This window comes from Plutella xylostella, chromosome 16, assembly GCF_932276165.1.
Source record: "Plutella xylostella chromosome 16, ilPluXylo3.1, whole genome shotgun sequence".
Lineage (NCBI taxonomy): Eukaryota > Metazoa > Arthropoda > Insecta > Lepidoptera > Plutellidae > Plutella > Plutella xylostella.
The window spans coordinates 1892613-1906408 of record NC_063996.1 but is presented as its reverse complement, the minus strand read 5'-3'; the positions used below and the strand labels follow the sequence as shown (position 1 = coordinate 1906408).

Genomic DNA, 13796 nt, shown 5'->3' with positions numbered 1-13796 from the left:
ATTTTTCGACTTATTTGAAATTTTGCCTACGCAGGCCCGGCCCGGCCTGCGCGTACATACCTACTCGAGTGTTCAAGCCACAGTAATATTTATATTATACAGGGTGATTGGTAAGTCGATGTATTCCTTCAAATGGGTTATATTATAGACGAAGGCATTTCCAGTTTATTGAAGTCCATAATGCATTATCCGAAAGTCAACCATTTCTGAGTTATTTAATTTTAAAAGTTTTTTTAGGTTTTTGACAAAATTTATGTATAAAATAGCATAGTTAATATTTAATTAAAAAAACTAACAATTTTTTAGTACTATTTTATTGTTTTGCATTAGTGACACCTTAGCCAAGCAATTAATAATCATTAAATGCGCAATATTCAACTCTACGAAGCTATCGAGCTCTACAAAGTCCAGTTATAAGACTTTTTACATTAAAATTGGAACAATGCTTGTTCGTTTCCCTACTGAGATTTGGCCGCCTATGCAGTAGTTTTGGCTAGGGAATGCAAATCTCGCGAGATTGGGGCTCAAGCGAGATCTCGCGAGATCATGAATACAATCTCGCGAGATTTCAAAATTGACGAAATTGGTAGTTTTGTGTGTTTTTTTCAAATAATGACTATATTATAGCAATTAGAAAAATAAAAAGGCATTGTAAGAGAAACATTTATTTTAATTTTTTCATCGAACATTGTTTGACGAATAAACTTCGTCTGAAATTTTATTTTTTTAATAAACTTTGAAGTACGTATTTGCTCTAATATCGTTGTTGCTTGCTATGAATATTAAGTAATTAAATCATAATATGTAAAACTCACTTTCAAATAGATACCTACATGAGTTGCCAATATACATACACATATAATGTATTATAACGCAGAATGAACTATTCGGCCGCCATCGCAACTGCGAGCATTATGTAATATCTTTAAGCTTGTTTTTTATGTGTAAATTATTACTTATAATTCAATAAGTAAACAAAAAAATCTATCAAATAATAAATATACAAAATGAAACAGTCTTCTTTAATCTCTTCTAAAAACAATAAAAAATATTTTAGTATTCAATTAAAACTAATCGCTTCGAAGAGGACGTTTTTATGCTCGATTTCAATATCGTCAATCTCGCGAGATCTCGCCTTTTTTCACCCCGAGATTAATCTCACTCAGAAAGGCCGAGATCTCGCGAGATCGAGATTGCATTCCCTAGTTTTGGCCACGCCTAAATCGATTTTAGATTGGAATATGTCTTTTTTAACCGACTTCGAAAAAAGGAGGAGGTTCTCAATGCGTCTGTATGTATGTTTTTTTTATGTATGTTCACCGATTACTCCGCCATTTATGGACCGATTTTAAAAATTCTTTTTTTGATGTATTGGGTTGAGCTCAGGGGTGGTCCCATTTTTTTCAGAATTTTTAGTCCACCCCCTAGGGGTAAAAACAGGGTATGAATTTCCATTTTGGGTACCTATTAACCGATTCTAATGAAATTTAAAAAGTAAATATAGTTCTTATAACAAAATAAATATGATAGTGACCTTGAGCTGACCTGATGATGGAATCGGAAGGCAGTCAAGGGAACTCCTCAACGGTATATAGCAACTACCTCGTGTTTAGGCTTGAATGAATTGAATGATTCGTATTGACTAGTAGGACTTATTGGTATCATATGCATCTTAATTTTGATTGACAAATATTGCAAATAAACTAAAAACAATAAGTAAAATAAAATAATAATTAAAAATAATAAAAAAAAACCGACTTTAAAAACACCACTAAAAAGTTATAAAATATTAAATATTTTGCTTTTAAACACAAATATTGGCAAAATCCTAAAAAAAAAACTAAAACTTAAATAACTCGGAAATGGTTGACTTTCGGATAATGCATTATGGGGTTCAATCGACTGGAAATGCCTCCGTCTATAACCCATTTAAAGGAATAATACGTCGACTTAGCAATCACCTTGTATAATAGATAATTTTGCCAGTCATTTCAGTTTTTCTCTGAAATCTTTGAGTTGTTTTACAAGTAAATGATTTTTTTTCTATTTAACAGCCATTTTTTATCGCTTTTTTTTTTGATTAGCCGCTAAACTTTTTCAAAATTAAACATTTAAAATACCTATACCGGCATAGGAAATAGTTCCTCATTGAGAAACATTGTTTTCACGCCTACGATTTTGACAAAAATTAGGTTATATTATAGGTACCTAACTACTACACTTTCTATTTTGATGAACTTTCTATTTATAATTTCTACCTTCCATTCCATTCCTTCCATATTTTCCATTTAAGCAATAGAGGGCCTACACAGGCTCTGTGCTTAGGGCCCCCGATACTCTTAATCCGCCACTGGTGATATGAGATTCTAGCCCCAGCTACGCATTCTCTTGAGTCTCTGAGCAGGCCCTTGCTGTGCACCGTGCGTGCATTTTTAGACGTATTTACTGTCAGCACCACAGAGTAACTCTAACTTGACGTCATTCATTTTGACAGTTTTCATTCATTTGTCATTCATAATAATAATGTCAAAATGTCAAAACAATGGCGAATTTACTAATCTTCGACTTCGTACCCTGAAATCTCTGAATTCAAATACCTAAATAAAGTCTCCGATCTAACATCTAACATATAAAATAAAATCCTGTTTAGACTGGCTACAATTATTATAAATCATGGCGGTCTACGCTGCCCATTTGACGAGGACTCTTCAAGGGACCCCGTCAGTATTCCAGGTGACTGCCCAAGAAGCCCTGGGGTCTACTGTGAAGCCTGGTCTACGTAAAGTCGTCGAGGTTAGTATGCTTATTAATCGTATGATGATGTTCAAGTCCGACTTCCGTGGTAAAACTTGGCGTAGGAATCAACAATGATTCAGTTTGAGGTTATGTTTCGGATGTAAACAATAGCTGAGGGATACTGGATTTTACAAAAGATTGAAAGATTTTGCGCTCCAGAAGTAGGTATACTCATATAATCACAAAAAATAAACTAGACAGATAAGTTTAAGTACGTAGTGTAAGTACCTATTATTCAAGTGATGAACTAAATTTCAGAAAGTAAGTAATTGCCTACTACATTTTTAAATCATGAAAGTAACATAAATGTTTTCAGTACCTAGCAGCAGCATACCCTGACAAGTGTGGGTGGTCGGAGAGATGGTACGACGAGCTGTACCTGGCGCTGGATGCCTGCCTGCAGTACCACTACCTCAAACATTATGGTGAGTACTATAAACACTTAACAATTTTTGAATTATCTCCTTTAAATTTTGTTCAAATCTTTGTTTTAAATGTTTGTTACAAACACAATTGAAATTATAAATGTTAGAAAATCCCAGTATAGGTTATGGTTGCTGGTTGTGCCCGAAAAAGTGGTTTTAGGATGTTATTTTGGCAATAACAATGAACCCAATAAATTTCCAATATATTTTTATCCATAATCATCTAAATCATTTATGGAAAATCACTGAAATTTCCTATAATATTAACCCTACAACCTTATCCACAGCTGCATCATTCTCGGAAAGTTTCTACGGCCTGATCCGGACCCCCACATCATCACAGCTGGAGTTCTCATCCGGCACGCGCCTGCCTCCATCACTTGAGAGAAGTTCTCTGCTGCTGCTCACTCTCGCTCCGTATCTGTGGGATAAAGCTGGGGATATTGTGCAGAGGTGGAGGGAAAGGAATGAAGATGGGTTACTTGGGAAGGTACATATGTTAATTTCATATTGATTTCTTTCTTTTTGGCACACCATATTACTAGTTTTCCTATACCTTCTCTAGTTTGACTGTTCGAAAGTGTTCTTATCTATTTCAGCCACTTCCATGAACTTAATTTTGGCCTTGTCCTAAAAAGCTTTCACGTTTGTTTATCACCATATTTAATTTATCGTACTAAATTCCGTAGTTCAATTATTTATATTGATGTTAAGAATTTAAGTCCAATTTATTAATATTTTATATCCCCAGTAAAGATTCTCAAACTAAATTGTATCCACAGAGCAAGTCAGACAGCCTACGGCGCGCGGCCGTCAGGGTGTACTCCATCGCACATCTGGTATTTGAGCTTTCGCGACTCGCGCAGATGTGCCTGTATATGAGTGGCAGGTTGGTATTACACTCACTGGCAATGAAAAAGTTCCACTTACAAAATTGACGGCAGAGATACGGGTTCGAATCCCGGTGCTAACATGTACATGAGTTCTTTGGAATTTAAGTACAGTACAAATAATGCAGTTTAGACCTTGGTGATGGGTATATGCACAAAGCTTCCATTCGAGAGAGCCAGGTGGAAAGTGGACTCATGTTTCCTAATCGTCCGATGATTTGAACCAATACGAAAAAAAAGGTCACTTGGTCCGATCAGGCGGACTAAGCAGTAAGCAGTCGGACCAAGTGTGGATTCTACTATTTTCACTATTCCCTCTGTACAATAACGTGTGTTCTCTCTAGGTCTGTGAGCGCGACGCTGGCGCTGCGCTGGCTGGGGCTGCGGCTGCGCGACGCGCCCACGCAGCGGGAGGACTCCGGCGATCTGAGTAGCATGTATGTATGCATACTTTAGCTTTATACTAACTGTAGCAAACGAGCGCGGGAAAAGGGTTCGCCTGGGGGAATTCGTCGATAAAAAGCCTATGTGATAAAGTGTGGTTGCTTCCTGTTTTCCTGTATACTGAAAATAATAAAAATCCGTTCGTATGTGAAGGAGTTACATTAGCATATTGTGCAATAAAATAATAATAAATAGAATAACGAGTAACAAACATCTAAATTCTATGTATGTATAGGGTGTAGATGACATGCTCCTGAAATAAGTACTTACGTAATTACTGGGTCAAAATGTTTAAATCTTCTCCTCTCTATCAAAAAGCTTAGGTTGTCTGCAGACGATCGACTTTTTATAGGACAGACTAGCTGTTCCCGCGCGCTTCGCTTCGCCTTAAAAAGTTTTCCCGTGGGAATTCCGGGATAAAAATTAGCCTATGTTCTTTCCCAGGGTCTAGACAGTATGTATACCAAATTTCATTCAAATCAGTTCAGTAGTTTTGGCGTGAAAGAGTAACAGACAGACAGACACAGTTACTTTCGCATTTATAATATTAGTTAGGAAGGATAATGGAGCCGATTTTGCTTCCTACTTACTTATGTAAACATCGATCACCGGTTGTCGGTCGGGTGCCCCCTTGTCATTATCCTATTCCTTTTCTGTTCCAGGGCGGAACTCCTGTCATTCCCCACTATAGGCGCTCTGCTGCTGCGGGGCGCGGAGTATGGCGCCTTCCTGGTGCAGTTCCTGCGCTGGTGGGAGAGCCGCGGCGCGCGGGGCGGGGGTGCGCTGCCGGTGCCTGACCCACCTGAGGTAGGTCTTCTTAGAGTGTCTATTCCAGGTCAAACGTAGTGTGGGACGCCCTCCGGCTAGATGGGATGACGACTTGCAAAAGGTGGCTGGTTATGATTGGATGCGGAAAGCTATAGATGACGCTGCCAGTGCCCGACCCACCTGAGGTAAGCCTTCTTAGAGTATCGTTGATCCAGAGCTAGCACCGCGCTATTATGACGTAACAAAAATTCTCAGTCGCGCTCGTTCTTGAGGCTGCGTGATTTGCTTGATTCTGCCTCATTCTTGTTGCTGCCCTTCTGCAGGGCTAGCACGGAGCGCATTTAAGACGTGACAAAAGTTTTGAATCGCGCTCACTCACATCGCACTGCCTCAAGAGCGAGCGCGACGGAGAACTCTTATCACGTCTTAATAGCGCCCTGTGCTACAGGGGAGCGGCGGAACTCCTATCGTTTCCGACTATAGGGCTATAGGACTAGAGGGCGCGCAGTCAGTGACTAATCCACCTAAGGTAAGTCTTCTTCTTAGCGTGTCGGTGATAAACTAGTCTATTCCAACGCTAGCGTATTGCCACGTTAGCCCGTGATAGACACACAGGGCGGAACTCCTGTCATTCCCCACTATAGGCGCCCTATTACTTCGGAGCGCAGAGTATGGAGCCTTCCTAGTACAGTTTCTCAAGTGGTGGGAGAGCCGCGGCGCGCGCGGCGGGGGCGCGCTGCCAGTGCCTGACCCATCTGAGGTAGGATTATTATATTATATTTATTGGACAAAAGAATTATGAGTACAAAAATTACTTACCTGAAAGCTAATTGCATGAAAATGAAAAAACTTATTTACCATTATTTATAGGAGTGTTTTCAGAATTTTTTCATCAGTTAACCTTTATTGATGTGGAGAGTGGAGAAAGTGAGAGAAATTGCATAATAATAATAATATATTTGTTTATTTCGAACAAGAAATCCATAGTAGCATAGTCAATAACATAAAACACTGAAATAAGATGTAAGTATGTAAAAGTCTGCTAACTCTATTGTATATTTGTTTCAGCGTGACGAGCGGTGCAGCCGATATTTAAACCGGTGTCCTGTGTGCCTGCAAGCCTGGAGGATACCCACTGTGCTACCTGTATCTGGGTAAATATATGTATCTATTTATTTACAACGTTACGAACTTATTACAATGTATTTGTTGCATCGTATCTTGCCAAATCATAGGTTAGTTTCATATTTTTTGTTTCGGTGGCATTATTATTACATGATTTATCGAGAGTTCTAATAATAAGATGCCTAATAATCATTCACGTCACTCATGCTCAAGAGGCTTTGGGTCTTACCACAAAAACTAGTCACACACAGTCACACGTAAAACAGTTGTTTAACGTTGTCAAAAGCACTTGAAACATCATTGAACGTTTTTGTGGCAATTATAAATATAAATCCTCCCTCCACAGCTACATATTCTGCTACATGTGCATATCGCGGCACGTGCGACAAGCGGGCGAGTGCCCGGTGACTCGCCTGCCGGCCGCCGAGGACTCACTTGTGAGGTTATACCTACAATGACACACGGAGGGAATAGGGACAAGGCTGTAGGAAGATGAAAGCGGGTGTGAAGATGAGAGTTTCTCTGATCAAACGGTGAGAAAAATAGACATTAGACCTTTAGTGTGTACATGTACAACGGTATTATAAGTTATAAATATTATTATTTATTTGGGCAAAAGATACGTATAGTTCATGAGCAATGAGAAAACAGGTACTTGACAGTTGATACTTTTGATGATTTTATGTATATTTTGATCAACTGTAAAGTATGTTCTAAAGGCTCATGCTCTGATGTATCAATGGTAATTAAGACTGTTAGTTATGTAAGACTATTTTTATGTAGAATTTTGTTATATTCTAATTGTTGATTGTTATATCTTATACTTATTGTGATTTAAACTATTTACCTACTCATCTATTTGTGCCTAGCTTTCTTGTTTAAATTTGAAAACGCTCCGTGCGGCTATATTACTCATCTACTTATTTTGTATCATCAAATTCAGTGTGTATGAAGTTGGTCAGTTAGTTGCAAATAAATCATCGTTGCTTAGAGACGTCTTTTCCTCAAAACCTGCACCTATACAAGCGAAACTCAACCTTATTTACGTAACAAATTGGTCCATAATCGAGCCTGATACAAAGTTGTTTACACGCAATCGAAGAAATAGATAACGCCCGAGAACAAAAGAACCTCCGGCCGGCTACGTTTTTTGTGCTATAAATAAAAGTGAACATTTTGTGACAAAGTTATTAAAAGTGTTAATTTAATGCGGACAATATTAATTGTGAACATTTAACAATTTGTGTACGTGAGTCCAGACGGACCTACTTTGAAAACTTTGAACATTTGTGTTATTTCTACAAATCGGCTGTGTAATTTTCGTGATTTATCATGACATCAATGGAGGAACTCATTGATCAACAAGAGGACACTGCGATTTTAATTCAGAAGGCACAAACAAACTTCAAGAAAGCACCTAAGGCCAGATTAACACTTGGTTATTTAAAAGTACGAATACAATGTATAGACGAGTACTGGGATACATTTAAAAACACGCACACATCATTGTTAAAAGCTACCAAAAGGGAAGAACGGGCATGTTTACCGTACTTTATGAATGAAAGCTACAGCGAGTGTGAAGATAATTACCTATCACTAAAATCGGACATGCAAGACTTGATTAACATATTGACAAGTACGGAAACATCGAACATTTCAATGACAAGCGAACATTCTAGAATTCAAGGAGCAGGAGCATCAGTGGACGTGAGGCTACCGAGGATTGATTTACCTAAGTTCTCCGGTAATTACGAAGACTGGCAATCGTTCGAGGACACATTCTATTCGCTCATACATAACAATACGGCGTTAAGTAGTGTTCAAAAGTTACATTATTTAAAGGCATGCCTGACTGGTGAAGCCAGTGCTACATTGAAGTACTACCAAGTCACAGAGAGTAACTACGCACCTGCTTTGGAAACATTAAAAAAGCGCTACAGTCACAAGCGACTTATAGTCAACACAATCTTAAAACGTTTATTCATGCAGAGGAAAGTACAAGCACAGTCCCCAACTCAACTGAAGGTCTTCTTAGATATAACAAGAGAATGTTTGAGCGGGTTGAAGAATTTGAATATAACAACAAGCACATGGGATCCAGTTTTGTTATTCATATCTACACAGAAGCTGGATACTGAAACTCATAAGGAGTGGGAAGAGCATGTCAGCTCATCATCATCATCAGCAAGCTTAGATGAACTACCAACATTCAAGGAGTTCTTGACGTTTCTCGAAGGCAGAATTCATACTTTAGAGCTCACCGTGGCAATTCCAAAGCCGATTAAAGAACGCACATTCCACGTGGCAAGCACAGAAGATAAAATATGCGTATTCTGTAATAAAGAGAATCACACGCTTTCACACTGCAGAGAGTTTGCTAAGCTGACACCCACGAACAGAAGTGAATTTGTTAGAGACAAAGGATTGTGCTACAACTGTCTGCTACCGGGACACCCTGTATTCTACTGCAAGCTGCAAACCTCATGTCGAATATGCCGGAAACGCCATCATTCACTTCTACACGAACGAGTTAAACAAGATGTCACTGGTAATAAAGAACAGATAAATGCAACAGAGGCAGCCTTGTACACTGATGTGGAGGATGAAGATAACATTTTAGAAGACAAAGAGCATGAAGTCGCAATCTCTTCTCATTTCGTGAGCAAAAAATCTACAGCACTACTGGCAACAGCACTTGTGCCAGTGAGAAATGAGGCAGGCCAGACTACTGTACTACGAGCACTGATAGACCAAGGGTCTCAAGCAACGCTAATAAGTGAAAGAGCAACTCAACTACTCAAACCAAAAAGAACACAAGTTCAAGGAACTGTAAAGGGTGTTGGTTCAACTACTACGCAAATCAACCATGCCGTACAAATAGAGCTACGATCAAGAACTGAAAATAATTTCAACATCAACGTGAGAGCATACGTCATGGCTACAAGTGTAACGTCACAACTACCAAACAAACCAATACCATGTGAAACGTGGAAACACTTAGAAGGAATAACACTGGCTGACCCCAGCTTCAATAAACCAGGAAGAATCGACATGTTGCTGGGAGTCGAAGTCTATGCCAAGATATTAAAGAATGATGTAATCAAAGGCCCACCAGGCTCCCCAATTGCACAAAACACAAGCCTGGGATGGATCTTGTTTGGAAATGTAGATGTACAGAAAGAAAATGAACAACTAATTTCACTACATTGCCTTGATGTGGATATGGATGACATGCTCAAATCTATGTGGGAATTAGATGAAAATAAACAGCGCACACTCACAGCAGACGAGAGATTATGTGAAGAGATATATAGAACAACCCACTCAAGAGACAAAGAAGGAAGATACATAGTGAAATTACCCATGAAGTACAAAGAGCCAAGAGCTACACAAGGTGAAACAAGAAACATAGCTCTCAAAAGACTACAACAGATGGAAAGAAGGTTCGAGAGAAATTCAGAGCTACACCAAGAATACAGAAAAGTTATGGAAGAATACATAGAACTGAACCATATGGAAGAAGTACCACAAAGGGATATGGATAAACCTGCTGTATATTTGCCACATCACGCCGTGGTAAAGGCAGAAAAGGATACCTCAAAGACGAGAATTGTGTTCGATGCAAGTTGCAAGGGCACAAACAATGTGTCACTCAATGATGATTTACTCGTAGGACCACCTTTACAAGAAGATCTGAGAAACCTCATCATAAGATGGAGAATGAAACCCATATGTCTGGTTGCCGATGTACAAAAGATGTACCGAGAAGTTAAGGTAACTGAAGAAGACGCTGATTATCAAAGGATACTGTGGAGATCAAACTCATTAGATGAGGCCAAGGACTACAGGTTGTTACGAGTGACATTCGGAACATCATCAGCACCGTTCCTTGCTGTCAGAACCTTAATGCAAATAGCTGAAGATGAAGGTAAAGATTTTCCCGCGGAAGCTAAAACAATTAAGGAAGACTTCTTTGTTGACGATCTTATATCTGGGAGAGACAATGTAGAAGAAGCTCTTCACGCAGCAATCACTATAACAGAAATATTACAAAGAGCAGGTTTCATTCTTAAGAAATGGTCGTCAAATAGTGAAGAATTACTGAATCAACTGAGACCACAACAAATAAATTCTGAAACAAATATAGATATCAAGACAGAAGGAACAATAAAGGCGCTCGGGTTGACCTGGAATCGAATCAAAGATGTACTTACCTATCAGCTGCATCTGCTTCCTCCTCCTGAAACAATAACAAAAAGAAAAATCCTTGCTGAAGCTCACAGACTATTCGATCCGTTGGGTTTCCTTGCACCTGCTATCATACCTGTAAAAATAGTAATGCAGAAACTGTGGCGCGATGGAGTCTCCTGGGACGAAGAAGTGGAACCTGAAAGAAAAAGAGAATGGTTAATGATTAGAGAAAGTTTAGAGTATGTCAAGGAAGTTGAAATTGAGAGATGGCAACATACCTGTGAAGCCGTAGCAGAAAACACAACAGTTCACGGCTTCTGTGATGCGTCCAATAAGGCGTATGCTGCTGTAGCGTACATGAGAGTCGAAACCGCTGAAGGCAACTATGAGACCAGTATCATAGCAGCAAAAAGTCGAGTGGCACCAGTCAAACCAGTGTCACTTCCAAGATTGGAACTGTGTGGTGCCGTGCTGCTGTCTAGATTGTTAAAGCAAGTTCAAGAGGCCACCAGAATACCCAGTAGCCGTATATTTGCCTGGACTGATTCTGAAATTGTATTATCATGGCTATTTGGTGATCCTGCGCGTTGGAATGTCTTTGTGAGTAATCGCGTTGTTGAGATCCTAGACAACACTGGTAACCAGAGATGGCATCACGTTACATCAGAAAACAATCCAGCTGATGTAGCTAGTAGAGGATTAATGCTAACAGAACTAGTGTCCAACACATTATGGTGGAAGGGTCCAGTGTGGCTACGGAAGAAAGAGATACAATTCACTAGACCGAAAACTCAAACAGAAGAACAGAGAAAGATACATGCAACACAAGAAATGGACGTTATACCAAACTTTGAAGAATATGACACTCTGCAAGAACTGATAAGAGTCGTGACATATGCCAGAAGATTTCTAAATTTCAAAAGACACAACGATACAGAAAAATCTTTTACCACTGAAGAGTTGGAAGAAACATTACGAAAGATAATAAGTACAGTACAGAAAATAGAGTTTACAAGGGAAATAGATGCATTGAAGGAGAATAAACCAGTGCACACCACGAGCGCATTACGATCACTCACTCCATACTTGGATACTGAAAATCTCCTCAGGGTGGGCGGTAGACTCAGGAATGCAGATATACCAGAGAACACAAAACACCCGATTATCTTGGGACACAAGAACACACTGGTTCCTTTACTCGTGGCCGATGCTCATATTAAGACCATGCATGGAGGCATTCAACTGATGATGGCTTATCTGAGAGCCCGTTATTGGATCATAAGAGTAAAGAGCATAGTAAAGTTACATATTCACAAATGCTTAGCGTGCGCCAAGGAAAGAGCTGCTCAAAGAACGCAAATAATGGGCGATCTGCCAAGGGCCAGAGTGACCCCAACGAGACCGTTTTTGCACGCTGGCGTAGACTTTGCTGGACCGCTCAATGTGTCAATGGCGAAAGGAAGAGGCACGAAATGTTTCAAGGCATATATTTGCATATTTATTTGTATGAGCACAAAGGCGATCCACTTGGAACTCGTGGGAGACCTAACTGCAGACGCATTCCTCGGTGCATACAGGCGATACGTGGCAAGAAGAGGAAAATGCAGTCATTTGTGGAGCGACCATGGCACGAATTTTGTGGCAGCCAACAAGGAATTGACAAAACTATGGAAGGAAGCCAATTTAGAAATGCCAGATCATGTGAAAGATATGCTCATTGAAGAAGGTACCCAGTGGCATTTTATACCACCCTATAGCCCTAATTTCGGTGGTTTGTGGGAAGCAGGGGTGAAGTCTGTCAAATACCACCTGAAAAGAACCTTAAATCACAATCTTACCTTCGAAGATATGTCGACAACACTATGTCAAATTGAAGCTTGTCTGAACTCCCGGCCCCTGTGTCCCATTGATACCGTGGATGTAGACAATATTGAAGTGTTAACGCCTGGCCACTTCTTGATCGGCGAAGCTCCCATAAACGTACCAGAACCTGATTTATGTGATACCAACTTGAACCGATTAACAAGATACTCAATACTCAATACTCAATCTTTTATTGCATCCATAAGTTTTACAGATGGCAATTGACACAAAGATTAGTGCAACATTTCTGGCATCGATGGCAAGCAGAATATTTGACCCGGCTCCAAAATCGTCCGAAATGGCAAAGACGCAGCACAGAATACGAAGTCGGTGACATCGTGCTCCTGAAGGAGGAGAGCCTGCCCCCGGCCAAGTGGGCCCTGGCCCGCGTCGTGCAGAAGCATCCCGGCCAGGACGGCGCGTGCCGAGTCTATAGTGTCAAGTGTCGTGGAAAGGTGATAGTGCGATCCGTTACGAAATTGTGCGAACTGCCAGTGAACTGTGAGTGAGATTACGTGGACTGTTAATTTGATGAACTTTTAAATGATTAGTGGTATGCATGATAGTTTTAAGTAATATTACATAAAAGCATGGTCAATCGTTATTTAGTTTTATCACCAGTTAAATTTATTGTGTGCTTACTTTGCAGAAATTTTAATTAATTGCTTCCAAAGTAAATAGGATTAAGACAGATTTGGTAAAACCTTTATGTAAGGTTTTGGTGGGCGGCATGTTGATTGTTATATCTTATACTTATTGTGATTTAAACTATTTACCTACTCATCTATTTGTGCCTAGCTTTCTTGTTTAAATTTGAAAACGCTCCGTGCGGCTATATTACTCATCTACTTATTTTGTATCATCAAATTCAGTGTGTATGAAGTTGGTCAGTTAGTTGCAAATAAATCATCGTTGCTTAGAGACGTCTTTTCCTCAAAACCTGCACCTATACAAGCGAAACTCAACCTTATTTACGTAACACTAATCTATTTTAAACAAATAAATAAATAAATAAATAAATAATTTTTATTCCAAAAAAGCTTATCTAATTACAAATTACATCTGTGCCTGAACTAGGCCAGAGACCTGTACATCAGGCATCAGCGCTCCTCCAATAGAATATAATAATAAAGCTGTGCAAATTCAAGTAGGTACTCAATATGATTAAAATTAATTTAAAATAAAATTAATTAACTTAAAAGTAAAATTAATTATAACTTAAAAATAAATAAATTAAATGAAAGAATCATACAAACTTTACATCAAATAAAGCTAGCTAGATCAAAGAACAAGA

At 39.2% G+C, this 13796-nt stretch overlaps 2 protein-coding genes across 2 annotated transcripts; both read left to right on the top strand.

Moving 5' to 3' along the window:
- The first annotated feature begins 2603 nt into the window (after positions 1-2603).
- On the top strand, positions 2604-6979 carry LOC105395161 (peroxisome assembly protein 12). Its single transcript, XM_048626350.1, has 8 exons — positions 2604-2793; positions 3113-3221; positions 3509-3711; positions 4004-4110; positions 4456-4548; positions 5218-5362; positions 6392-6477; positions 6795-6979. The coding sequence occupies exons 1-8, from the start codon at positions 2674-2676 to the stop codon at positions 6904-6906; spliced, it is 975 nt and encodes a 324-aa protein (XP_048482307.1). The 5' UTR covers positions 2604-2673; the 3' UTR covers positions 6907-6979.
- A 635-nt stretch (positions 6980-7614) lies between these two features.
- Positions 7615-13421, top strand: LOC119693509. The gene is made up of 2 exons (XM_048626325.1): positions 7615-12666; positions 12717-13421. Exons 1-2 carry the CDS (start codon positions 7781-7783, stop codon positions 13009-13011), a joined length of 5181 nt encoding a protein of 1726 aa, XP_048482282.1. The 5' UTR covers positions 7615-7780; the 3' UTR covers positions 13012-13421.
- The last annotated feature ends 375 nt before the right edge of the window (positions 13422-13796 follow it).